Source organism: Phacochoerus africanus, chromosome 1 (genome assembly GCF_016906955.1).
Source record: "Phacochoerus africanus isolate WHEZ1 chromosome 1, ROS_Pafr_v1, whole genome shotgun sequence".
In the NCBI taxonomy this organism is placed as follows: domain Eukaryota; kingdom Metazoa; phylum Chordata; class Mammalia; order Artiodactyla; family Suidae; genus Phacochoerus; species Phacochoerus africanus.
Window position 1 is genome coordinate 201175640 of NC_062544.1, and position 27441 is coordinate 201203080.

At 37.6% G+C, this 27441-nt stretch overlaps 1 protein-coding gene and 1 pseudogene across 6 annotated transcripts in view; both read left to right on the top strand.

Annotated features, from left to right (window-relative positions):
- The window catches only part of ATP11B (ATPase phospholipid transporting 11B (putative)), a 139582-nt gene that overhangs the window by 67504 nt on the left and 44637 nt on the right, over positions 1 to 27441 (top strand). For 5 of the 6 annotated variants that reach the window (XM_047787270.1, XM_047787231.1, XM_047787221.1 and 2 more), the window contains 11 exons: positions 32 to 113; positions 5172 to 5322; positions 8897 to 9094; positions 11363 to 11587; positions 12714 to 12889; positions 13450 to 13518; positions 15165 to 15238; positions 15576 to 15679; positions 18703 to 18884; positions 20279 to 20482; positions 26255 to 26408. In XM_047787270.1, the coding sequence (XP_047643226.1) occupies positions 32 to 113; positions 5172 to 5322; positions 8897 to 9094; positions 11363 to 11587; positions 12714 to 12889; positions 13450 to 13518; positions 15165 to 15238; positions 15576 to 15679; positions 18703 to 18884; positions 20279 to 20482; positions 26255 to 26408 (1619 nt within the window). The remainder of the gene's footprint in view (positions 1 to 31; positions 114 to 5171; positions 5323 to 8896; positions 9095 to 11362; positions 11588 to 12713; positions 12890 to 13449; positions 13519 to 15164; positions 15239 to 15575; positions 15680 to 18702; positions 18885 to 20278; positions 20483 to 26254; positions 26409 to 27441) is intronic. The other variant, XM_047787250.1, reaches the window with a different exon arrangement.
- On the top strand, positions 5815 to 8628 carry LOC125131116 (protein FAM136A-like; annotated as a pseudogene).

Sequence of the window (27441 nt, forward strand, 5' to 3'; positions counted from 1 at the left end):
TTATTTTAAGACTGTTGTTGATTTTTTTTAGGTGTTGCTGTATATACTGGAATGGAAACCAAGATGGCATTAAATTACAAAAGTAAATCACAGAAACGGTCTGCAGTAGAAAAGTAAGAAAATTATTTTCACTTATTTACACAAATATGTGTATTCTTGTATATGTATGAGATATGTATATTAAATGTATATTTGAAGTCAACAAAAGATAATGTCCTTGAGGATAAGGAGGGTTTTTTTTTTTTCTTTTGTGTCTTTTTAGGGCAGCACCTGTGGCATATGGAGGTTCCCAGGCTAGGGGTCAAATCTCAGAGCTATAGCCACCAGCCTATGCTACAGCAACACAGGATCCGAGCCTTATCTGTGACGTACACCGCAGCTAATGACAGTTCCGATCCTTAACCCACTGAGCAAGGCAGGATGGAACCTGTGTCTCATGAATGCTGGTCAGATTCATTTCCAGTGAGTCATGACAGTGACTTCTGGTTTTTCATTTTTATTTATTTTTAATTTATAGAAATATAGTTGACATTCAGTATTATGTTGGTTTCAAGTGTAGTCCATAGTGCTTTGACATTTGCATACGTTATGAAATGATTGCAATAAGTCTAATCATTGGGAGTTTCCACTGTGGCTCAGGGTTGAGGACCTGACGCTGTCTCTGTAAGGATGCAGGTTCCATCCTTGGCCTCGCTCAGTGAGTTAAAGATCTGGCATTGCTGCAAACTGTAGTGTAAGTTTCAGATGAGGCTTGGAACTGGTGTTGCCGTGGCTGTGGCATAGGCCTCAGCTGTAGCTCTAATTCAACCCCTAGCCTGGTAACTTCCATATGCCCCAAGAGTAGCCATTAAAAGTAAACAAACAGGAGTTCCTGTCGTGGCACAGTGGAAACGAATCCAACTAAGAACCATGAGGTTGCAGGTTTGATCCCTGGCCTCGCTCAGTGGGTTAAGGATTCAGCGTTGCCGTGAGCTGTGGTATAGGTCACAGATGCAGCTCGGATCTGGTGTTGCTGTGGTATAGGTTGGCAGCTGTAGCTCTGATTAGACCCCTAGCCTGGGAACCTCCATATGCCATGAGTGTGGCCCTAAAAGGACGAAAGACAAAAAAAAAGAAAGAAAACGAAAAACATTGTCTCATAATCATCTGTCTCCATATAAAATTATTGAAGTATTGCTCTCTATATTCCTTATGCTGTATATTATATCCTTGTGGCTTTTTTTTTCATTTTTTAAAGTTTTAATGAAGTATAGTTGATTTGCAATGTTTTGGTAATTTCTTATATACAGCATAGTGATTCAGTTATAGTACACACATCCATTCTTTTCCACATAGACCATCACAGAATACTAGGTAGAATTCTCTGTGCATACAGCAGGTCCCCATTGGCCAGTCGTTCCATGTACCACATATAGAATATTGGCATATGCCAACCCAAACCCCCAATCTATCTTTTCCCCCAATACCTGTCCCCTTTGGTAACCAAAAGTTTGTTTTCAAAGTCTGTGAGTCTGTTTGTGTTCTGCAGATGAGTTCATTTGTGTCCATCTTTAGATTCTGTATATAAGTGATATCATGTGATATTTTCTTTCACTGTCTGACTAACTTCCCTTAGTATGATAATCTCTAGCTCCATCTATGTTGCTACAAATGGCATTATATCATTCTTCTTTATGGCTGAGTAATATTCCATTGTATGTACGTACCATATCTTCTTTATCCTCTGTTGATGGACACTTGCATTGCTTTCAGGTCTTGGCTATTGTAGACAGTGCTTCAGTGAACACTGGGGTGCATGTATCTTTTGGAATTATGGTTTTCTCTGGAAAGATACCCAGGTGTGGGATTGCTGGATCATATGCTAGTTCTGTTTTTAGTTTTTTGAAGAACATCCATTCTGTTTTCCATAGTGGTTTCACCAATTTACATTCCCACCTACAGTGTAAGAGGGTTCCCTTTTCTCCACACCCTCTTCAGCATATATTGTTTGTAGGCTTTTGCATATTGGACATTCTGGCTGGTGTAAGGTGGTACTTCATCGTGGATTTGATTTGAATTTCTCTAACTACCAGTGATGTTGAGCATCTTTTCATATATTTTTTGGCCATCTGTACATCTTCTTTTTTTTTTTGTCTTTTTTTTGTCTTTTTGCTATTTCTTGGGCCGCTCCTGTGGCATGTGGAGGTTTCCAGGCTAGGGGTCTAATTGGAGCTGCAGCTGCCAGCCCATGCCAGAGCCACAGCAACGTGGGATCCAAGCCGCGTCTGCGACCCACACCACAGCTCATGGCAACGCCGGATCGTCAACCCACTAAGCAAGGGCAGGGATCAAATCCGCAACCTCATGGTTCCCAGTCAGATTCGCTAACCACTGCGCCACGATGGGAACTCCCATCTGTACATCTTCTTTGGAGAAACATCTATTTAGACCTTCTGCCCATTTTTTGATTGGCATGTTTGTTTTTTTGATATTGAGCTATCTGAGTTGTTTGTATATTTTGGAGATTAATCCCTTGTCAGTTGCTTCATTTGCAAATATTTTCTCCCATTCTGTGGGCTGTCTTTTCATCTTGTTTATGGTTTCCTTTGCTGTGAAAAAATGTTATAAGTTTAATTAGGTCCCATTTGCTAATTTTTTCTATTTTTATTACTCTAGGTGGTGGATTCAAAAAGATATTGCTTCACTTTATGTCAGAGAGTGTTTGGCCTCTGTTTTCCTCTAAGAGTTTTATGGTATCTGGTCTCACATTTAGGTCTTTAATCCATTTTGAGTTTATTTTTTTGTGTGTGGTGTTATAGAGTGTTCTAATTTCATTCTTTCACATAAAGCTGTCCAGTTTTCCCAGTACCACTTACTGAAGAGACTGTCTTTTCTCCATTGTATATTGTTGCCTCGTTTGTCATAGAGTAGTTGACCATAGGTGTGTAGGTTTATTTCTGGGCTTTCTATTTAGTTCCATTGATATATATTTCTGTTTTTGTGCCGGTACCATACTGTTTTGGTAACTGTAGCTTTGTAGTATAGTCTGAAGTCAAAGAGCTGATTCCTTCAGCTCCATTTTTCTTTCTCAGAATTGCTTTGGCTATTCGAGGTCTTTTGTGTTTCCATACAAATTTTAAAATTTGGAGTTCCTGTCGTGGCTCAGTGGTTAACAAATCCGACTAGGAACCATGAGGTTGCGGGTTCAATCCCTGGCCTTGCTCAGTGGGTGAAGGATCTGGTATTGCCATGAGCTGTGGTGTGGGTTGCAGACGTGGCTCGGATCCCGCATTGCTGTGGCTCTGGCATAGGCCAGCGGCTACAGCTCTGATTTGACCCCTAGCCTGGGAACCTCCATATGCTGTGGGAGCGGTCCAAGAAAATGGCAAAAAAGACCAAAAAAAAAAAAATTCTAGTTTTGCAAAAAATGCCATTGGTAATTTAATAGGGATTGCATTGAATCTGTAGATTGCCTTGGATAGTAGATTCATTTTGACAATATTGATTCTTTCATTCTAAGAGCATTGTATATGTTTCCATCTGTTTGTGTCATCTTTGATTTCTTTCATCATATTCTTACAGTTTTCAGAGTATAGGTCTTTTGTGCCTTTAGGTAGGTTTTTTCCTAGTATTTTGTTCTTCTTGATGTGATGATAAGTGGAGTTGTTTCCCTAATTTCCCTTTCTGATATTTCATTGTTATTGTACAGAAATGCATTCAATTTCTGTGTATTAATTTTGTATCCTGCAACTTTATTGAATTTATTGATGAGCTCTAACAATTTTCTTGTAGTATCTTTAGTATTTTCTATGTATAGCATCATGTCTTCTACAAACTCTCTTTACTGGTACATCTACTGAATCAGAATATACCTCTTCCAGAAACACCCTTACAGACATAGCCAGAAACAATGTTTTACCAGCTCTCTGAACATCCCTTAGCCTAATCAAGATGACACATAAAATTAACCATCACAACACTAAATACTAACATTGGAAAAGAAACACCACTGACAGAAACTAAAATTTAAAATAATATCATTTGCAATCCCCCCTAAAAAAAGGGAAAGTACCTAGGTGTACACCTTGCAAAAGTCATATAGGATCTATATGCTGAAGATTACAAAATGCTGATGAAAGACTTTATTTTTTTTTATTTTTTTTTTTGTTTGTTTGTTTTGGCCATGGCATGCAGTGGCTTGATGTGGGATCTTAGTTCCCAGACCAGAGATTGAACCTGGGCTGCAGTGGTGAAAGCACTGAGTCCTAACCGTCAGACCAGCAAAGAACTCCCAGATTTTGATTCTTTTTTTTGGCCGTGCCTGCAGCCTGTGAGAGTACCTGGGCCAGGGATCGAACCTGAGCCACAGCAGTGACAATGCCAGATCCTTAACAGCTAGGCCATTAGGAAACTCCCTGATGAAAGACTTTAAAGATCCAATATAAAGCTTGCCCAAAAGAAGAGAGATTCTTTTTTTTTTTTTTTTTTTGCTTTTTAGGGCTACATTTGTGGCATATGGACGTTCTTAGGCTAAGGGTAGAATCAGAGCTACATACAGCTTATGCCACAGCCACAGCAACACAGGATCTGAGCCATGTCTGCAGCCTTTACCACAGCTCACGGCACACCAGATCCTTAACCCACTGTGCAAGGCCAGGGAATAAATCCGCATCCTCATAGTTACTAGTCGGGTTCATAACCCACTGAGCCACAACAGCAACTTCCTATGAAATCTTACTGGTATACAAATATTGGTAATATTTGCATTTAAGATTAGGTCCTGAGAATGTAGAAGATTTTAGAATAATTACAGCAAAAATGACTGGCCAAAATTGTCATTTACTCTAGGCATTTGTAACAGTAGCTTTTTGTTTTTTTTTTTACTTCTTTTTTTTTCATTTTTTTAAAGTTGTATTGCAGTAGAGTTGATTTACAAAACAGTAGCTAAGCTATAGTAAATGTGCTTGTAATCTTCTCTATCATTCTTTTGTTGAATGATAGATTCAACAATGGTTGTGGTAAATAGATTCAATTAAATGGTCGTTTCTTAAAAACAAAGACTATGTCCTTTAAATAGCTATGATAATATCTCATGTATTTAATACCTTATTTGATACCAACATTAATTTCTGAACAAATGGGGATAGTTACACATAATTGATAACGTTTTATATTCTCTTTTTCTCATTCAGATCAATGAATACATTTTTGATAATATATCTAATAATCCTTATTTCTGAAGCCATCATCAGTACTATCTTGAAATATACATGGCAAGCTGAAGAAAAATGGGATGAACCTTGGTATAATCAAAAAACAGAACATCAAAGAAATAGTAGTAAGGTATTTTATAGTGTTCTTGTCTCTTTTGTAGACTTTATTCTTTGGAACAGTTAATGCTTTGGTAGTGACTTCTAATAGGCATGATCACTGTTATCTCTAAAACTGTTACTATTGAAGGGTGACAAAAGGACATTACAAGTAAACTAGTCAGTATGTTTGTCTTACTATGTTTTTTTTTTGTATTTTAGGGCATTGACAGTTAAATTTCCTATGGCATGACTTGAATAGTTAAATGAGGTTATAAAAATTTAAATCATCTGTATTGGCATTCCACTTTAGTAGTACAGATTGAATTTTTAAATTCCATTTACTGCATGTGATACCTTAATTAAAGAGTAAGTTGAGGAATCCCCACTGTGGTGCAGTGCGTTAAGAATCCAACTGCAACAGCTCCAGTCACTGTGGAGGCTTGGGTTTGATCCTTGGCACAGTGGGTTAAAGGATCTGGCATTGCTGCAGCTGCGGCATTGCTGCAGCTGCGGCATAGCTTGCAGCTATGGCTTGGATTCAATACATAGCTCAGGAACTTCCTTGTGCTGCAAGTGTGGCCTAAATAAAGAGTGAGTTGATTTATTTTTAGTTCTGTCAGACTAATTCAAAGAGCCTTACCTTCAGTGTATTGATGGTATGAAGTGACACATGTTATATAAAATTTTAAATTGTTTAAATATGGACTATTAAAAGAAATCAACATGCAACTTGGGTAAAGTGTCCAGGTTTCACTTCAGGTTAAAGTACAAAATCAGAACAGAAGCTTGGATCTCAAGAGACCACAAAGCAGATAATCATAGAAACATAATTTCAGTATCATTCATAATTAGGTATTTTCTCTTTTACAGAACACATGTTAAAATGTGGAACTGCTGTACCATTGAAATAGGCTATCCTTGTATAATCTCTAATTAAAAGTTTTAGTTTCTACAAGTTGTAGCCTAGCAATTATTTAAAATTTTTAAATTATCAAGTGGCGCCGAGTGAGTGGGCCCATGCGCCGGAGTCCCTGTGGGTGCCATTGCGGCAGGGAAGAGCTGGGGGTTGCCATGGCAGAGCTGTAGCAGCTCTGGGTGTAGGAGGCCGTGGACTCCATGGTGAAGAATCTGGAGAGAGAGAGCATCCGGAAGATGCAGGGCCGCATGTTCCGGTGCAGCGCTGGCTGCTGTGAGGACACCCAGGCATCCACTCAGCAGGTGCATCAGTGTATTGAGCACTGCCATGCACCTCTGGCTCAAGCCCAGGCCCTGGTCATCAGCGAGTTGGAGAAGGTCCAGGACCACCTGGCCCAGTGCACTTTGCACTGCAACGACAAGCCAAAGATTTAATAGATGCAGGGAGTAAGGAGATCCAGGTGAAGTGGCAGCTGGACACTTATGTGACCAAGTGTGTGGATGACCACATGAAGCTCATCCCAACCATGACCAAGAAGATGAAGGAGTCGGCTCTCGTCCATGGGGATAGAAGTCTGCTGTTGGCCATTGGGGCTGAGGGCAGGAATCTATTTAAAAACAGGAATGGGGGTTTTGGGTCTTTTAAGCAAAGTTTATGAATGAAATTATGGATGGCAGCAAGTTTAAGACCTCTGTTACTTGCCTCTGGATACGAGTCCCTTTGTGTTTCAAACCTAGAAAGTGAAATAGAAAAAAACTGGTGCTAAAATTTGGGTCAGGGATCGCACGGGAGAGTTTTTGAGAGCCTCAGTTTCATGTGGCAAGTTCTTATCCTGACAGTGGGGAGCCTCCCTTGTACCAAACCAGAGCCCTCCGAGGTACCAGATTCTCTTAGTACACAGATACTGGCAGGTTTCTCTAACCCACCTGTGATCTAGTGGAGTGTGAGGAGAGGTGTTCCTGTTTGTTGCCCGCCAACCTCCTGTTTACCAGAAGGATCAACACATACCACACCATTTTCCACAAACTACAATAAAACAAAATCCTCAAGGTCACCAATTTAGGAGGTGAAAGGGGGCTTCCAGGGTTTCGTTTTCCTTGGTTTTCTGTTATATACAAGGATATGAAGTTAGCTTAAGACACGGAGTTGGGAGCAGTAGTTTAGATAAGAACTTTGAAAGGGTCCTTATGAGTATTCATTTCTGGCCATCAAGATTTAGATTTGCCTTACTTAAAATGTTCACACATTTACATCTTTCAGCCTGGAGACCCTGCAAAAATGTGAGAACTGATGTCACACTAGTATGGGAAACAAATCTTCCCTTTCACCGGTAGCCACGATGGGCCCTGAGGCTCTCTGCAGCCAGAGGGACAGAACAATCTTACGGTGACACTCACTCTTGAAGAGGATCTGGATTGTGCTGTATACTAGGACTTAGGAGTGAACAGTGATAGAGAAACTTTTGTCTCCTTAATTAAGAGTTATGAAGTACTAGATTTGGAAAAATCTGGTTTTCATAGAACAGAATGAAAATCTAAACCCAGTATTGCTTATTTTGCCACCTGAACTAACAGGGCTCTATTGAGACAATCCCTTGGCAACATGAAGGTCAAGGGAGGAAAAGTAAGCAACTTAGGGGCCATCTGTTACTCCTTGGAAAAGAGGGACAGCCCGTCATTACCAAATACCACTTTTGTCAGGGGCTTTGTTCTTGCCCCAGTTCTAACACGTTATTGTTTTGATAAGGCCTGTTGTCCTTTTACCAACTTATTACTTGATAATATCACCTACTATCTATTTGCTGTTTCAAGACTGTGATATATTTTCCTAGTGGTTTGGTTTTAAAAATAAATAAGGTTTAATTTTTTCTTCCCTCCCCCCCCCCCAAAAATTTTAAATTATAGTCAGCTTTAGAGTCCCGCCATGGCTGGTTTACAGTCCAGCTTATCTCTGTAATGTTGCTGGTTCAATCCCCAACCAAGAGCAGTGAGTTAAGGATCTGAAATTGCTACATCTATGGTGTAGGTTGCAGATGTGGCTCAGATTCAGTCCCTGGCCCAGAAACATCCATATGCCATAAGAGCAGCCAAAAGAGGGGGGGAAAATTACACTCAATTTTTAGTTGTCTGTGATTTGAAGGGTAGAGGTAGGAAGTATACTCCAGAGGTTCTAATTATAATTTTGCCACAGGTAGTTTCAGTAACACCAAATTTTTGGTGGCTTCTAAAAAGTAACAAATTGAGTGATTTTAATTTAATTTTTTTGTCTTTTACTTTGTAAAAGAAATAACCAAGTAGAACAACCAAAAGAAATGTAATAAAGGAGTTCCCATTGTGGCTCAGTGGTAACGAACCCAACTAGTACCCATGAGGACGCGGTTCAGTTGCTGACTTCGCTCAGTGAGTTAAGGATCCTGTGTTGCTGTGGCTGTGATAGTAGGCTGGTGGCTACAGCTCCAGTTTGACCCCTAGCCTGGGAACTTCCATATGCCAGGAGTGTGGACCTAAAAAGCAAAAAATAAAATAACCAAAAGGAATATATTAAAAAGACTGTTCAGTTAATGGATTTCAATTCATGAGACTATTCTATTTCAGAATATAATTGATGGTCTGTTTAAATATGAAACTGATAATTTAGTAATAGTGGAGAAATTCTCATATATTTTCTTATCAAACATTTTTCCCCCTAGATTCTGAAATTTATTTCAGACTTCCTTGCTTTTTTGGTACTCTACAATTTCATCATTCCAATTTCATTATATGTGACAGTCGAAATGCAGAAATTTCTTGGATCATTTTTTATTGGCTGGGATCTTGATCTCTATCATGAAGAATCAGATCAGAAAGCTCATGTCAATACTTCTGATTTGAATGAAGAACTTGGACAGGTAAAAATGATCCTTTTGTTTTTCGAATTTGTTATTTTTATCAAAACAATACGTGTACAAAGACTAATAAAATATTGCAAGGTATATTCCAGAAAACAGACCAATTTTTTTTGCTCTATACCTAATCTGTTGTTTCCCATTTTAAAATCTTAAGCCATTTATTTTATCATTTTACTGTATTTCTGTACAGTATTCTTTCCTGATTTTTAAATGTAAGATATTATTTACTATGGAATATAAAGATAGAACTTTTCCACTGCTCCTCTCCCACACATACCACTTTGCCGCCTCAGGCCCCTCAATAATGTAAAGTCATGCTTTGGAATTTAATAACTATTTATTTACTGACATTATTATGACTGTTTTGGTATTGTTTACTAATTTCTGGTTCTTTATATGTGCCCTATAATATTGTAATTATGTTTTCTTATATATTTTGTTTTTGCTAGAGTTAATTGCTCTGTTTTTTTCATTTGCTTAATTTTTGTATACCACACACAAATCTCTGAATAGTAAACAGCTGTCTGCATATTCAAACACACCAGATAATCTAGGATTTCTTTTCTCTTTCTTGTGCTCTTGCTCACTTTCTCTTTTGAAGCCTGTAAGCTTTCTGCTTCAATTTGGACTTCTGGGCCTACTTCTCAACTGTCACTTTAGACTTCCTTTTCCATCACCTGGAAATTCCTTTGCCTCCCCCTCTTTTGGATTTCCTGTCTTTTGGATCCCAGGTCCTCCCACCTATGGCTTATTCTCATAGTTTGGTGGAACACATCTTATAACTTCCTGAAAAAGGATGCATAAGAGAGAAATATTTTGACACTTTCCATATCTGAAAATATCTTTATTTCCTTTTTACATTTAATTAATAATTTAACTGGATAACACATCCCAGGTTGGAAATTATTTTTCCTCAGAATTTGAAAAGCATTTATCCGTTTTCTTTTTCTCTACCTTCTGATATTTCTGTTAGGAAATCCAGTGTCATTCTGATTTCTAGTTCTTTTTTTTTTTCTTTTTAGGGCCACATCTGTTGCATATTGAAGTCCCCAGGCTAAGGGTCAATTGGAGCTACAGCTTCCAGCCTACCCCACAGCCACAGCACTGCAGGATCCAAGACACCTCTGTGACCTACACCACAGCTCCCGGCAATCCTGGATTTCTGGCCTACTGAGCGAGGCCTGGGATTGAACCCACTTCCTCTTGGATGCTAGTTGGATTTGTTTCCACTGTGCCACAGTGGGAACTCCTGATTTCCAGTTCTTTATGTGTGAACTATTGTTTTATCTCTGAAAGTGTTAAGTATTTAGCATCTTATCTTTATGCAGTGATTCTAAAATTTTGTGATGATATACCTTGGTGTGAGTCGTCTTCTTTGGGCAGTGAACTCTGTGAGCCATTTTAGTCTAGAAATACGTCCTTCAAATCTAGGAATTTTTCTTACATAATTTCTTTGCTAACATGTCTTTATGTTTGTGGGATTTTCTTTTTGAAATGTATTAATTTGGTTGTCAGACCATTTATCTGATTCTTTACTTTTTTTTTGACTTTCAGTTTTCATGTCCTTGTTTGTTTATATAATCTGCTTTCTGGGATAATTGGTGAACTTTGTCTTTCTACCTATCTTGATTTCTTTTATTCCTATTAACATTTATATATATATATATATATATATATTTTTTTTTTTTTTTTTTTGGTCTTTTTGTCATTTCTTGGGGCTGCTGCTGCCGCAGCATATGAAACTTCCCAGGCTAGGGGTCTAATCAAAGCTGTAGCTGCTGGCCTTCACCAGAGCCACAGCAATGTGGGATCTGAGCTGAAGCTGCAACCTCCACCACAGCTCCTTGCAACAACTGGATCCTTAACCCATTGAGTGAGGCCAGGGGTCGAACCTCTGTCCTAATGGCTATTAGATTCGTTTCCACTGAGTCACAACGGGAACTCCTCAAAGTTTATTCTTGATTCCTACTATGTAAAAATACCTTATCCAGAAGATAGAAAAGAAGTACTAATGCCACATATCAGTCAACACTATAGATGAACATGAACCTAAAGATGCCACAAACTTCAAAGTATATGTAGATTTTAAATGTTTTGTGTTAATCTCTTTTGTTGGCATCTTTATTTGCTTGTGCTTGGATTTTAAGACTCTCAATATCATTATATCAGTATTAATAGGTAAATAACTTCAGGAGACAAAGATTTTTGTTTAACATAAGACCCTGAACACAGAGATTTGTTTTTTTGTTTATTTTTTTCTGTCTCTAGGTGGAATATGTGTTTACAGATAAAACTGGTACACTGACAGAAAATGAGATGCAGTTTCGTGAATGTTCAATTAAAGGTGTAAAATACCAAGAAATGAATGGTAGACTTGTATCTGAAGGACCAACACCAGACTCTTTAGAAGGAAACTCATCTTATTTTGGTAGTATATCCCATCTTGCAACCAGTTCCTCTTTTAGAACCAGTCCTGAAAATGACACTGAACTGGTAAGCAATTTTTAAATTAATAAATAAGAGTTTCATTTAAAATAGTAACTCTTTGGTAGTTGGTGAGTTGTAGGAGAAAATGTTTAAGTGTTAGTGGAGCAAGGAATGTCCACTTGAAATGTTTATCCTTTAATTCAGTACTGAGATATATATATGGTCATAAGCCAGCTTGTCACTTAATATATATCTACTTTAGTTATCTGGTTATTTATTTATTAATTTATTTATTGTCTTTTTTTAAACGACCACACCCACGGCACATGGAGGTTCCCAGGCTAGGTGTCGAATTAGAACTCTAGTTGCCTGCCTACACCATAGCCACAGCAACATGGGATCCGAACCGCGTCTGCAGCCTGCACCACAGCTCACGGCATCACGAGATCATTAACCCACTGAGCGAGGCCAGGGATGGAACCTTCGTCTTCATGGATACTAGTCAGATTTGTTTTTGCTGAGCCACGATGGGAACTCCAGTTCTCTGGGTGTTTAAATGGGACTACGTTAAGGAACGCTCTTTCTGTCTTGAAGTAAAGAAGGGTTTGCTAAGGAGTAGAGCTTAAATTTATTCAATACCTTTTGATATCTCAATTCTTCCACAAAAGAGTTTTCACCCCTACCTGCAGTTTGGTTATACCTCCTAAAAAGATATTCATATGTTAAAGGGTCATAAAGCAAATGTGATATTTTACTCTTTGGAATTAGAGGCAACCAAGTATTGTATATGCAATTCAAGATTATTAACACTCAGGAGTTCCCGTTGTGGCACAGCAGAACGAATCTGACTAGTATCCATGAGGATGTGGGTTTGATCCCTGGCTTGCTCAGTGGGTCAGGGAACCAGCGTTGCTGTGAGCCGTGGTGTAGGTTGTGGACGAGGCTCAGGTCCCACATTGCTGTGGCTGTGGTGCAGGCCAGCAGCTGTAGCTCCAATTCAATCCCTAGCCTGGCAACTTCCATATGCTATGGGTGCAGCCGTAAAAAAAAAAAAAAAAAAAAAAGCACTCTTGTTTTATATCTTAGTTTGTCAAATTATTATTATTGGCAATTTTTAGAATTTTGTGTCTAGTTTCCTAAGTGTTATTTGGTATCGGCATTTTTACTATGGATGTTAATTATGTTTCTACAGATTAAAGAGCATGATCTCTTCTTTAAAGCAGTGAGTCTCTGTCACACTGTGCAGATTAGCAGTGTTCAGACTGACGGCATTGGTGATGGTCCCTGGCAATCCAGCTTTGCTTCCTCCCAGTTGGAGTACTATGCATCTTCACCAGATGAAAAGGCTCTAGTAGAAGCTGCTGCAAGGTAGTTCAAGTCTGATTTTTCAAATTGTCAGAAAAATACCTTTTAAGTAAATGTGAAAATACTAGAAAATAATTATAAATTCTAAGACAGAATTCATAAATACATTATTTTATGTGGGAATTAGTTATTTTAAATGGGAATTTGAGATGTGTCATTAATTTTGTTAAGCTTACATTAAATCATATTTTGAAGAGCTCTCTGAAAGTCTGGTTACTATGAAATATGAATATGATTTGTGAGAAATTATTGTGTATATATTGTTTTAGATGTACTCTGATCCTTCAAGTTCTTAAAAATAATGCTGTACTAGGAAATTCCCTTGTGTGTGCCACAAAGGGTTAAGGATCCAGCATTGCCACTACTGTGGTTCAGGCTCAGGTTCAATCCCTGGCCCAGGAACTTCCACATGCCGCAGGTGCAGCCAAAAAAAAATTACTATACTCAAAAAAAAAAACCTTAAAATACATCTTAAACTTTTATTTAAACATTTTTATTAGTTAGATCGTAAAATATGAAATATCATCCTTTAAATCTTATATTTCTTTTTCTTTAATCCCTAGATTTGGCATTGTATTTATTGGCAATTCTGAAGAAACTATGGAAGTTAAAACACTTGGAAAACTGGAAAGGTAATTTTTTTCTGTATTGTACTTTTCTGTATATTAAGTTTTTACTGTAGAACAAGTTGGTAAACAAGGACCCAGAAGCCAAATCTGGCCTATAGCCTGTTTTTGTACAACCTGCAAAGTAAGTTACATATTTAAAGTGTTTGCAAAAAGAAATTAAAAAAATGCCAAGACCATATATGCCCTTCAAAGCCTGAAGTATTTACTGTCTGGCACCTTAGAGAAAAACGTTTACTGACCCCTATTCCACAGTAGTAGCAATATGTTTCCTGGTGGCTCAGTAGGCTAAGGGTCCAGCATTCTCACTGCTGTGGCTCGGGTTGCTGCTGTGGCACGGGTTCAGTCTCTGGCCTGGGAACTTCCACATGCCATGTGTGTGGCCAAAAAATAAAAATATTATGCTCTGAATCTTTCATGTGTATTTTAGCTTAATGAATTTACTTATGTGTTTATTTTTATATACTCGGGGTAATGAGTATCATAAGTTTATATTCACTAAAGAAAAATTCTTTATCTTTCCTATGATTTTTATCTTTCAAACATCAAGCAACTGCTATCTTATTTCTAGTATTTCTACTGTTTGAAAAATTAGTCCATTCTTATTATAATCATACCTTTTGTGGTTTTAGCAATTCCAATCCTATCTCAACTATACCTGTGCTTTTCCAGACTAATGCTTTTCTGAACCAAATAGTGCCCACTTTGGCTACTTTCATCTGGGAGCCTATCTAGCTCATTTTATCAACTTAGAAACCATATTTCTACTCAGTGTTTTTCTTTGAGATGTGTAAAACATTCCATATTACATCATTGTGTAAATTCATCCAGAAGATTTTTCAAGCCACACCTGACCCATCTACACAAATTCTTTTACAGCTCCCTAGGAGGCCTTTGTTCCCCCCACCTGCATACACATACCTGTTCTAGGTTCAGAATCACTGCTGTAATGAGCCTCTGTTATTAATGCGAGTGTCTGTATTTCTCATGTATGTTTGGGCAGAAAAAAAGGTTGAGAATTAGTCACCTTTTTTAGTGAGAAAAACATGAAGCTGGGCAGATCTGGATTCCAATCCTTGTTCTGCCACTCAAAATCTTACTTGACTTGAGACAAATTAGTATGTTCTTCTGAATTTAATAGTCTTCATTTGTAAAGACTTACCTCCTTGGGTTCTCATGGTTAGTAAATAACATAAGGGGAGTTCCTCTGGTGGTTCAGCAGTAACCAACCGAGCTAGTACCCATGAAGACGTTAGTTCGATCCTTGGCCTTTCTCAGTGGGCTGTGGTGTAGGTCATAGATTCGACTTGGATCCAGCATTGCTGTGGTGTAGGCCTGCAGCTACATCTCTGATTCAACCCCTAGCCTGGGAAATCCGTATGCTGTTCCCTAAAAAGACAAAAAATAAATTTAAAAAAATAAATAAGGTATTTAAAGTACATAGCATTTGACAAGTACTTAATAAATGTCAGTTCCTTCTTTTTCTATCTTGTTTTGTTATTACATAATCTATCATCTTGAAAAATGTGGTTGAGATTAATTTATTGTCCTGAATTAACCATTTTTATATCCTTTTAGAGATTCTTTCTAAATATTCCCTTAGTATTATTTTAAGAAGTAAAGATTTTATCTTATCTTTTTTGTTCCCTTAGGTACAAACTGCTTCATATTCTGGAATTTGATTCAGATCGCAGAAGAATGAGTGTAATTGTTCAGGCACCTTCAGGTAACCAATCTAAACTTTCCTTTCCTTTTTTTTTTGGCTTTTTGCCCTTTCTAGGGCTGCTCCTGCGTCATATGGAGGTTCTCAGGCTAAGGGTCTAATTGGAGCTGTAGCTGCCAACCTACGACAGAGCCACGGCAACACAGGATCTGAGCCGCATCTGTGACCTGCACCACGGCTCACGGCAGCACCAGATCCTTAACCCACTGAGCAAGGCCAGGGATCGAACCTGCAACCTCATGGTTCCTAGTCGGATTCGTTAACGACTGAGCCATGATGGGAACTCCATGAATTTTTATTTTTTAATATTAAGAGCTTGATAATTCATTTTTCTTTTTAGGTGAGAAACTGTTATTTGCTAAAGGAGCTGAATCATCAATTCTCCCTCAATGTATAGGTGGAGAAATAGAAAAAACCAGAATTCATGTAGATGAATTTGCTTTGGTAAGTGCAGATTTCTCTTATTTAAAAAAATGCTAAAATGAAAAAAAATGCTTTCATATATATGAAAGATTTGAGGTTTCATTTTTACATTAGTATTTTATCAAGTATTATAGAAATTCTGCAGTTTCAGTTACATTACATGTTAGCTCCTCATTCTTTTATTAAAAAATTACTTTTAACCTGCTGAAATATGTCTTCTATTTGAATCTGTCATGTATTTATATAGAGTACTTATGGCTGCAAGCACCACTCAAATTGCTGTATTAAAAAGGGAGGTGTACAAAAATTCCATGGAGGTGTACAAACTGGATCCCCTCATACATTACTGATGGGAATATAAATGATACAGCTACTTTAGAAAATAATTTAACAGATCCTCATAGAGCATAGGGTAATATAGAATTACTGTATGACCCAGTAATTTCACTCCTAGGTGAAATAAGATTGTTGAAAACATAAGTCCACACAAAAACTTGTGCAGAAATATTCTTAGCAGCATTATTCCTAATAGCCAAAAAAATGGAAACACCCAAATGTCCACCAACTGATGAATGGATTAAACAATGTGTCATATCCATATAATGGAATGTTATTTGGCCATTAAAAGGAATGAAATATTGATATATGCACCATCATGGATAAACTTTGAAAAGTTTGTTCAGTATAAGAAGCTAGTCACAAAGGACCCCATATTCATTTATATGAATTATCCAGAACAAGCAAATTCACAGAGCCAAAAGGCAGATTAGTGGTTGCCAGGACCTGGAGGAAGGGAGAAAAGAAAGGAAAGTGTTTGCTAATGGATATGGAATTCCTTTTAGGGGTGGTGAAGAGATCTAGAAGTAGTAATAATGAGTACACTAAAGACCACTGAATTGTACTCTTTAAGGTGAACTATGGCATGTGAATTCTGTCTTTAATAAAAGAGTGTCAGAGTATCTTAAAAAAAACAAAGTGCCACAATCCATGTGAAGAGGAATATTATTAAGCAGCTCTCTGTCAGTCTTAGGACCTCATTTCTGTAAATGTGTGCTCCATACTTAGCTCACCTGACTCCTTTGCTTGCTTATATTTCTTTTCTCCCATTCTTTGTTTATGGTCTAGTTCATTTACCACTATAAAGTCATTGACAAGAAAAGACACTGTTGTACTTTTCTGTCCTTTTACTATCCTGAACAATGCTGGTCTGTAAGTTGACACTCAATAAAAGTTTATTATAGAATGAATGAATGAATTTCATATGTTAATAACACTAGTGGTCCCTTTTACTTAAGAGAAACAGGTGTAGGTGTACAAAAAGGGAGGTGTACAAAAATTTAACACCTATAAACATTGTTTACAGGTGTAGGTCATTTGTAAATCAAGGAATGTCAGTATTTAGAAATCTGCTAAATAGTGTTATATAGTACTTTAAAACCTACCTTGTCCAACTCCTGTTATAGAACATTTATTTTGCTATTTTCTGGGGAAAATGTATTGAAAAAAAAAAACAAAAAAACAAAACTTTTCTTCTCGGCCACAACATGCAGCAGCTTGATGTGGGATCTCAGTTCCTAGGCCAGGGATTGAACCCAAGCCACAGTAGTGAAAGCACTGAGTCCCAACCGCTAGACCACCAGGGAACACTCAGAAAAAGAACTTTTATAAGCTTTCAGATTTAGTTTGGTTTTGGTTTTTTATTTTTGATTTTTTTTTAGGGCCACAGCCATAGCATAGGGAGGTTCCCAGGCTAGAGGTTAAATTAGAGCTACAGCTGCTGGCCTACACCACAGCCACAGCAACATCAGATCCAAGCTTCGGCTGGGACCTACACCACAGCTCACAGCAATGCCGGATCCTTAACCCACTGAGCGAGGCCAGGGATCAAACCCACAACCTCATGGATCCTAGTCAGATTCGTTTCCCCTGCAGCACAACAGGAACTCTAGCTTTCAGGTTTAGATAGCAACTTCCAGATAGTAACATCATAAGAAAAGTTTGCACCTAGTAGAAACAAATAATCAAATATAATATCCTAAGTTTTGTGTACTTCTAATTCACCAGCAAAGATATAATGATACAATTTTAAATTATTCAATGCTTCTAGATTATTGGTTGTTTGATTATGACCATCTTACAGGCTTCTTTATTTGAATTATGAATTTGACATACCATGAATCTTCAGGAAATTATAGTCCCCTTTGCTTAAAAAAAAAATTCCTTTTTTTATTTTTTATTTTTTTGTCATGCCCACAGCATGTGGAAGTTCTTGAGCTAGGGATCAGACCCACACCACAGCAGTGACCTGAGCCACTGCAGTGACAACACCAGGTCTTTGACCTTCTGTGCCACAAGGGAACTCCAACAAAAAATTCTTATAAAGTAGATAAAAGTGGATGCTTCTCTTGACAATCTCGAAGGTAACATTGTAGAACTTCTGTCTTTCCAGGTAAAATGGTTTTAAAATCACAGATAGATCATCTTTATTATCTTGTCTAAGCTCTATAATGTTTTACAATTCAATGACCTTAAATATTTTGAGCAACTTTTTAAAAACTCATCGGAAATTAAGAGCTATGAGAAGTTCCTGTTGTGGCTCAGCAGTAACAATTCAGACTAGTATCCATGAGGATGTGGGTTCGATCCCTGGCCTCGCTTAGTGGGTTAAGGATCCGGTATTGTGTGGCTATGGTGAAGCTGTGGTGTAGGTCGCAGACACGTCTCAGCTCCCGTGTGGCTGTGGCTGTAGCTCTGGCGAAGGCTGGCAGCTACAGCTCCGATTCAACCCCTAGCCTGGAAACTTCAATATCTCACAGGTGTGGCCCTAAAATGACAAAAAAGAAAGAGGCTATGATGTCATTTGTGTCCTGTAACCCAGATGACTAGGATTTTGTAACAGTCTATTTCCTATCATTAAATGATAGTACTTTTAAAATTATTTATAAGTGATTTTTGCTAATGGGGTCCTCAGTTTATTTCAATGACTTCTTAATTCCCCATTAGTTATTTTTGTTCAATTTTTGTTTATAATTTTTTTGTTTTAGAAAGGGCTAAGAACTCTGTGTATGGCCTATAGACGGTTTACATCTAAAGAGTATGAGGAAATAGATCGACGCCTATTTGAAGCGAGGACTGCCTTGCAGCAACGGGAAGAGAAATTGGCAGATGTTTTCCAGTTCATAGAGAAAGACCTGATATTACTGGGAGCTACAGCAGTAGAAGACAAGTAAGTATCAGATCAGGCAGTATCATTTTTCTCTCATAAGAATTGTTCTAGCCAAATGTTTCTCGTTTATGACAAATTCCATTTATTAACACTTTATAATAACTTAATATATTTAAAATCAAAATAGAGTTAAAACCTTAATTTTTAGCAGTCCATATGTGTAATTTTTGTTCTAGCCAGATACCTGAAGTAGTTGAAAGAATCTAGCCATTTATAGTCTTGCCTTTATGCTTGAATTTTTACAGTACTGTTCAGTGTGCCATACAAAGATCTTAAGCACTAGCTTAATTATCCAGCTTACCTCCTTCCACTGCCCCCTTCTACTTTACATTTCCACAGTACCAAACTGTCTATAGTTCTTGGAACAACAACTGTAGTTTAAACTATTCTATTTTGTGCCTTTTTTCCTTGATAAAGCTGTGCCTTCTGCCTGGATCATTCTTTCCTTATCCATTTTTGAATACTTATTGACAAAGTATAGTTCATATATTATCTGCACTCCAGAAAGACCTTTCCTAACCCCTGATAGGATTAAAAATATTCTTTGGAAAGTCTTCTTTTGTAGATAATTCCATTATCCTTGTGGCAGTGTATTATAATGATTTGAAGACTTTCTCTTCTGTCAGCCTGTGAATGCCTAGAGATCTACTTATTCTTTGCTTTTGTTCCTCTCTCAATGTGTGTTTCACAGTTTCTTGAATTAAGTTGAATTCTACAGTATAATCTATTGTTATGTTTTTCTCTACCCCCTAGATCTTAGGATGCTTGGATTTTTTAAAATCTAGGTTTTCATTTACTTTTCAGTAGTCCTCATGAGATTTCTGAGACTCACCTGAGGTTATATAAACCTGTATTGTCTACAGTCTAATTTTTGAACTACTGAGATGAGAGATTTTCTTGCCAATAAGAGAGAAAATCTGACTTGACATTTAAGGCATTCTGTAGAGTTAGTTGGTTCTATAAAAATCGACTTTGAAGGTATATTCTTTTTTAAATTTTTTTTTAATTTTATGGCCATACCCACAGAATCTGGAAGTTCCCGAGCCAGGAATTGAAACTGAGCTACAGCTACAGCCTACACCAGAAGCTTTAACCCACTGCACCAGGCTGGGAATGGAACCCACACTTCTGCGGTGACCCAAGCTACTATAGTCGGATTCTTTCCCAACTGTGCCATGGCAGGAACTCTCAAAGATAGATTCTTAAACTATGAAGTTATAGTTTTTATATTAGCCAGGTGATCACTACCCTAATGTGAAAAATAAAATTCAGCTGTATTATATGACATTCCTAGATTAAGGAGTTGAGAATTTACCTTACTTGTACTTGGTTTATATTTAAAATACGGTCAAAAAAGTATTTTCTATTACTAATTTTGCCTCTTTTGTTTTCAGACTACAAGATAAAGTTCGAGAAACTATTGAAGCATTGAGAATGGCTGGTATCAAAGTGTGGGTACTTACTGGAGATAAACATGAAACAGCTGTTAGTGTGAGTCTATCATGTGGACATTTTCACAGAACAATGAACATTCTTGAACTTATAAACCAGAAATCAGACAGTGAATGTGCTGAAAAACTGAGGCAGCTTGCCAGAAGGTAAGAATATAATTATCTAGATCATGGAGTTGGTCACCAAGCTATGGTCCATGGGTCCAAATACAGTCCACTGCCCTTTTTTACAGCCCATGAGTTCAAAATATTTTACGTTTTTTTTTTAATGAATGAAGAAGTCAAACAGTAATATTTCATGGAGTGAAAATCATATGATATTCAAATTTCAGTGTCTGTAAAGTTTTTTTTGTTTTGTCTTTTTAGGGCCGCACCTGTGGTATATGGAGGTTCCCAGACTAGGGGTAGAATTGGAGCTGTAGCTGCCAGCCTACACCACAGCCACAGCAACACCAGATCCGAGCCACATCTGAGACCCACACCATAGCTCATGGCAACACCAGATCTTTAACCCACTAAGCAAGGCCAGGGATCGAACCTGCGGCCTCATGGACACTAGGCACACTCGTCACCGCTGAGCCATTATAGGCACTCCTTGTAAACTTTTACTGGAACAGAGCCACATTTGTTCATTCACATGACATCAGGGAAGGCTTTTCCACTGTGAAAGCACAGTTGAATAATTGCAACAGAGACCTTATAAAGCGGTTTTATCATTTCTCACTGCTGCCTGACACACTACAAATCACAGTAACATAGTTATAACTCATTAGTTTTTTCTGTGCCACACATTTTGCCATATGACAAATAGTATATTTTTATTAGTAGTATTTATTCATAATGTTCAAGCATGAAAAGAAAAATAGACCTTTAACATTACACTCTTTTTTTTGTCTTTTTTGTTGTTGTTGCTATTTCTTGGGCCTCTCCCGCGGCATATGGAGGTTCCCAGGCCAGGGGTCGAATCGGAGCTGTAGCCACCGGCCTACGCCAGAGCCATAGCAACGCGGGATCCGAGCCGCGTCTGCAACCTACACCACAGCTCACGGCAACGCCGGATCGTCAACCCACTGAGCAAGGGCAGGGACCGAACCCGCAACCTCATGGTTCCTAGTCGGATTCGTTAACCACTGCGCCACGACGGGAACTCCTAACATTACACTCTTAAAGCAGAGTGGAGTAGTTATTGTATTTTATTGTCAAGTTGGATGGCAAAGCATCATGTTTATTATTCAGTGATAATATGCTTTAATATGCTACCTGTTTGAAAAGACATCAAAAATGAAATATAAAATCTCATTACAGATTTTTCTGTTGTAATAAAATGTAAAACTCATACAGATCATCAAAAGATAAACAAGGTTGCAATTGATTTTGAAGATGGAGAACATTAACTTTGAACCCCAATTAATCAAAATGTTCTTCCCCACACCAAATAAAAACTTTATTCTATTATTTTAAAAATTATACTTAATTTTTTACTTAAAAATTTTTTGTAAAAATTTATTTCTTCTCTTGGAACTAAGTACCTACATATTAGCCTCCTGGCCCATAAAACTTAAAATTGAAGTGTTTATTCCTGGCACTTTATAGAAAACATTTGCCAACTCTTGATGAAGTTCACATGATGAAACTGGGAAATTAATCTGCATTTTCACTGTTCAAAGATAATTTCATAAGTATTTATGTTTTAATTCATTCTCTTTTTCTCCAAATCTGTTTTTTAAGGCAGATCAACTTTAGGAACACCCATTGAATACAGTCTAATTTTTTACAACAAATTAGGTGTGATTCAGTGTAAGCATCAGGGTTGCTTGTATGTAGGCATATTAGATGTCCTTCAGGTGCCTGTCTTTGCAGTCTTAATCATATTAATTCAGAAGAACAAATACAAAAAAAGACAGTGCCGCAGTTGTCGGTGTATGTTCAGTGCTTTATTTATGTTTATTACATAGGCGTTGATGTGGTACTAAACTCTGGATTTCATCAAAGAAAAACTTATTTAAGGAATGTTTTATTTATTTATTTTCATTTTTGGCCACCCTGTGGCATATGGAGCTCCGGGGCCAGGAATCAGATCTGGGCCACAGTTTCAACCTAAGCCGAAGCTGCAGCAACGCTGGATCCTTAACCCATTATGCTGGGCTGGGGATTGAACCTACATCCCAGTGCTCCCAAGATGCTGCCAGTCCATTGTGCCACAGCAGGAGCTGCTAAGGAATGTTTTAAAGAGACAGTACAACTCTCAGAAGGTTCTTTGCTTGCGTTTAAAAAGGTGATTGATCTAGTTAATTATACTACAGTTTTGGAGCAATGATGACACTCTTGGTGCTGTTTAAATATTTAAGTATCATAATGTCAAAAACTCCCTAAGATGTAGAAATTAATTGCTCCCTAAAATGTAGAAATCATTTGCTTTGTATATGCCTTCTTAAATATTATTTCTGGTTATAAAAATAATAAATGTTCATTTAAAAATACGGAAAGTGGGGAGTTCCTGTTGAGGTGCAGCAGAAACAAATCCAGCTAGTATCCTTGCTCAGTGGGTCAGGCATCTGGTGTTGCCATGAGCTGTGGTGTGGGTTGTAGACCTGGCTTAGATCCCGCATTGCTGTGACTGTGGCGTGGGCTGGCAGTTATAACTCTGATTTCAACCCCTAGCCTGGGCGTGTCCATCTGCCTCGGGTATGGCCCTAAAAAGCAAATCAATCAATCAATCAATCAATCCTGAAAGTGATAAGATATGGTTAATAACAGAATACAATAGTCTAAAGAGAGTTTTTATCTGTTTATGATAATATTTGTTTTCTATGTATGTATATACTTTTAGTGAATTTGTAAAGATTGTGGATATTGTTCATTTCCCTTTTTGTACAAAAGCTGTATTATAAAATGAAGTTTATACCTTAAAATAAGTTTTAGGCTTGCTATGTGAAATTTATGTTATATTTTAGAGATACCATCTTTTTGATGGAATATGTTTTGTGAGTTAACCGTGTGAGTCAATGAGATTTTGATTTATAGACTTTTAGGAAGTATCTGTTCTAAAAATCTTACATATAGCAAAAGAATCCCATGCCTTTGAAATCTTTTGTGTATATATCCATTTCTTTACACATATTGATTGTCTCCTATCTAGGCATTTGGAGCACAGAATCATTTAAGTTGTATTGTTTATTCTCAGAATATTTACAATGTGTAGGAAAAACTGTAGTAAATCATGTTGTCATAGACCTATCATCATTGAATTGTAACTGAGGCAAGAACAGAGGGCTGTGGGTGGACAGAGAGGGAAGTTTGGCTTAGGCACAACTCTAGACTAAGGTCTAGCTCTATATTAGAACTCAAGACTGTGTTGTCTCCTGAGATTACATGTAAGCTGGTCAGAGAGTAACACCAAGAAGCAGTATGCAAATTCCCAGAGCTGAGAGAGACTCTTTCAAGGAATTGATGGTAGTTAAGTGTGACCATAGAATGGTGTCGATGGGAGAGGATGTGGGAAGTACTGAGACATGAAGCTACAGAGATGAGCAGATGCTATTTTACTGCATGCCAGAACTGTGAGGTGCTTTTCCATATTTCATAAATGTTATTCCATGGATTGTGAGGTGGTATGGTGATTTATGAAGCCTCTCTAGAGGAATACCTAATTTAGTGTGCCTCAGAAAGATTTCCTAGGAAAACTTATCTGATCTCTCTTACCCTTGGCTACTACTCTTTATGAAGCCATGTGCTGAGGCTCTGCTTAGGCTGAATGCTTTGGAGGCAGCACAGGTTGCTAAGTAAAGTTAAGCCAGTAGGAAAGACAGTCAGTGTAGGTGCTGATTTTAGATATGGTAGAGTTAATAAAAGAAATACACATTTTTTAGAAGTTTATGTTGTAAATGTTAATTGTTTACCACTTATTATAGTGCCACACAGTAGTTATTAGGCATACTATGAAAGACATCATTTTAACTTATAGAAAATATTGTTTAAATATTACAAGACTAAAATTTATCAATATATGTTAATTTTTATAGCTTGTTGCTTATTTATTTATTTATTTATTTATTTATTTATTGCCATTTCTTGGGCCACTTCCCAGGCTAGGGGTCAAATCGGAGCTGTAGCCACAGGCCTACACCAGTGCCACAGTAACGCGGGATCCAAGCCGCGTCTGCAACCTACTCCACAGCTCACGGCAGCGCCAGATCCCCAACCCACTGAGCAAGGCCTAGGATCGAACCCACAACCTCATGGTTCCTAGTCGGATTTGTTAATCACTGAGCCACGAAGGGAACTAAGCTTGTTGCTCAGTTAATAGTCTCACTTGTCATTTAAAAATTGAGGGTACAGCCAACGTGGAGAACAGTATGGAAAAAAAGTTAAATAAAACTACCATACGACCCGGCAATTCCACTGCTGGGTATTTACCCATAGTAGGTAAAATCACTCTCTCAGGGATGTCTGCACTCTCCTCTCCATTGCAGCATTATTCACAGTAGCCAAGAGTGGAACCAGCCTAAGTGTCCATTGATAGGTGTATGGGTAAGGAAAGTGTGTGTATACATACAAAGGATTATTATTCAACATTAAAATAAAAGGAAATCTTGTCTTTTGCAACATCATGGATGGACCATGAGGGCATTATGCTGAGTAAGATAAGTCAGAGAGAAACAAAACTAATGGTAGAATGGTTGGTTGCCCAGAGCCAAGGTGTGGGGAAATGGGGAGTGACATTCAAAGGGTACAAACTGCCAGATGAATAAGTTCTGGGGGTCTGATGTACAGCCTGGTGACTGTAATTAACAGTACTCTACTGTTAATAGAGTAGAGAAGTTGAAAAGTTGTAAAGAGAGTGGATCTTAAGTGTTATTACTACCAAAAAAAAAAAGTATTTGCATGAGGACGGGGGTGTTAGCTAACCTTAATTGTGGTAGTCATTTTTTGCTATATATATAAATGTGTGTCAAATCATCATGTTGCACACCTTAAACTCACATACATTATATCAGTAATATCACAATAAAGCTGAGAAGAAAATAAAATGAAATGTAAGGATGTTTCTCAGTAGCATTCTTGCTATACTGTGAACCCAGTGGTGAGCTGTAGTATTTTCTTTGTGGTGGATTTTGCACAATGCTGCTTTGAGTGCTGGCCTTCAACAGCATAAAGAAGCCTGTTCCGCCACACGCTATACAGTGCTTCTTTCATTCAGAGAATCTTATTACCAAAAGAGGGGTGAGGAGAAACGGCTGAACAAGATAGTGTGCTCAACAATATAGTTGATTTACATACAGATCCAAAATTCTTTTCTCTTTCTTGTCACAAATAGTTTGCCCAGCTGCCAGAATTAGACTGTGTTTTGGAATAGTGCTCAGTGTAGTATATGCCCACAAGGGAGATGTTATCCATGTTCCAACCTGGTAATACCTGGCATTACAGTCCATTGTAAGGTTAATATCATGAGATGGGTTCTTTCATTCCTTTCCTTCCTACTTAAATGTACAGTGAGTCTAGCTCATGAATTTTCCTGAACATTTTTATTTTATTTAATTTTTTAAACTTAGGATTTGCTAAATGCATAACTAATAATGTTTTTATTTTTGTAAGACTTTTCATACAGTTTGGGAGAATATCCTCAGATTATATGTTACATTCACATTTTAGTAGATGCAGTTACTGTATGTGTACATCAGTTCATTGTAAAATTAAATTTTATCTGTTATACTCCTCGTATCAGTTACTCTCAGTTATGCTTAATCATAACTTTCAATAATACAGCTTAGTTTGTTCCCTAACATCAGTTTTGTAACAGTGAAGTCTGTGAGTGAATGAATGGTCCATCTTTGAAAAAGAATCTATTGTTTGCTAAATGAGTATAAATAATAGGGTTTTAAGGTATCTCACAGGGGATATAATTATTTTCTTTTTTAGGATTACAGAGGATCATGTGATTCAACATGGCCTGGTGGTAGATGGGACCAGTCTGTCTCTTGCGCTCAGAGAGCATGAAAAACTATTTATGGAAGTTTGTAGGAATTGTTCAGCCGTATTATGCTGTCGTATGGCACCACTGCAGAAAGCAAAGGTATGTTTATGTCATAAAATGTTCAATAAAGATATTTAGATTTAAAAGTATTCTTTAAGGTTAATATCTTATCTAATTCCATTTGATGGTATTCATTGTATGACTCTTAGTAGGAGCCAGTCACTTATATTATGAATTCTTTTTTTTTTTTTTTGTCTTTTTGCTATTTCTTTGGGCCGCTCCCCTGACATATGGAGGTTCCCAGGCTAGGGGTCTAATTGGAGCTGTAGCCACTGGCCTACGCAAGAGCCACAGCAACGTGGGATCCGAGCCGCGTCTGCAACCTACACTACAGCTCACGGCAACGCCGGATCATTAACCCACTGAGCAAGGGCAGGGACCGAACCCGCAACCTCATGGTTCCTAGTCGGATTCGTTAACCACTGCGCCACGACGGGAACTACCTATATTATGAATTCTAACCAGGTACATTAGGCCTTTGGAAATTTCAGAATGAGTATTGAAGTTTTACCATTTATAATGACCTAGAAATGACCATGTGATAGATGGCAGTTTGTGATTTTCCTGAGACACAAATTTGAACTAAGTGTTGATAACTAAGGCCTTGAAAGTTAGGTACTTAACTTGTAAGGGAGCCTAGAAGACTTCAGCTCTTATGCACCTCCAGGTGGTTTTTGAATCTCTGCTTATCTTTGCAGTCTCATGAAAGTAATAATTCTCTTTGTTAAAAATGGCTATTAAGTAATTGAAAAGGTGATTAACTTGTGATATGAAGCTATACACAGGGAATATTTGTGTCAGTTATGATTCGAGTGAAATCCTATCAAATATTTTTATAAACACTGAATGTTTCACATATAGATCTAATAAATTATACATCTGGGTCTTTTTGGCTTCATGGAATTTTGCTGTAATGCCTTTATTATTATTATTATCATCATCATCATCCATGTACCCCCATCTGTGGAGACTAAATGTGAGGATCAAACAGAGCTAATGCCTAGATTCTTCATAAAATACATTCAGGTATCCCAAAGAAACCTTTCTTTTGAATTTATTGATTTTAGTCTTG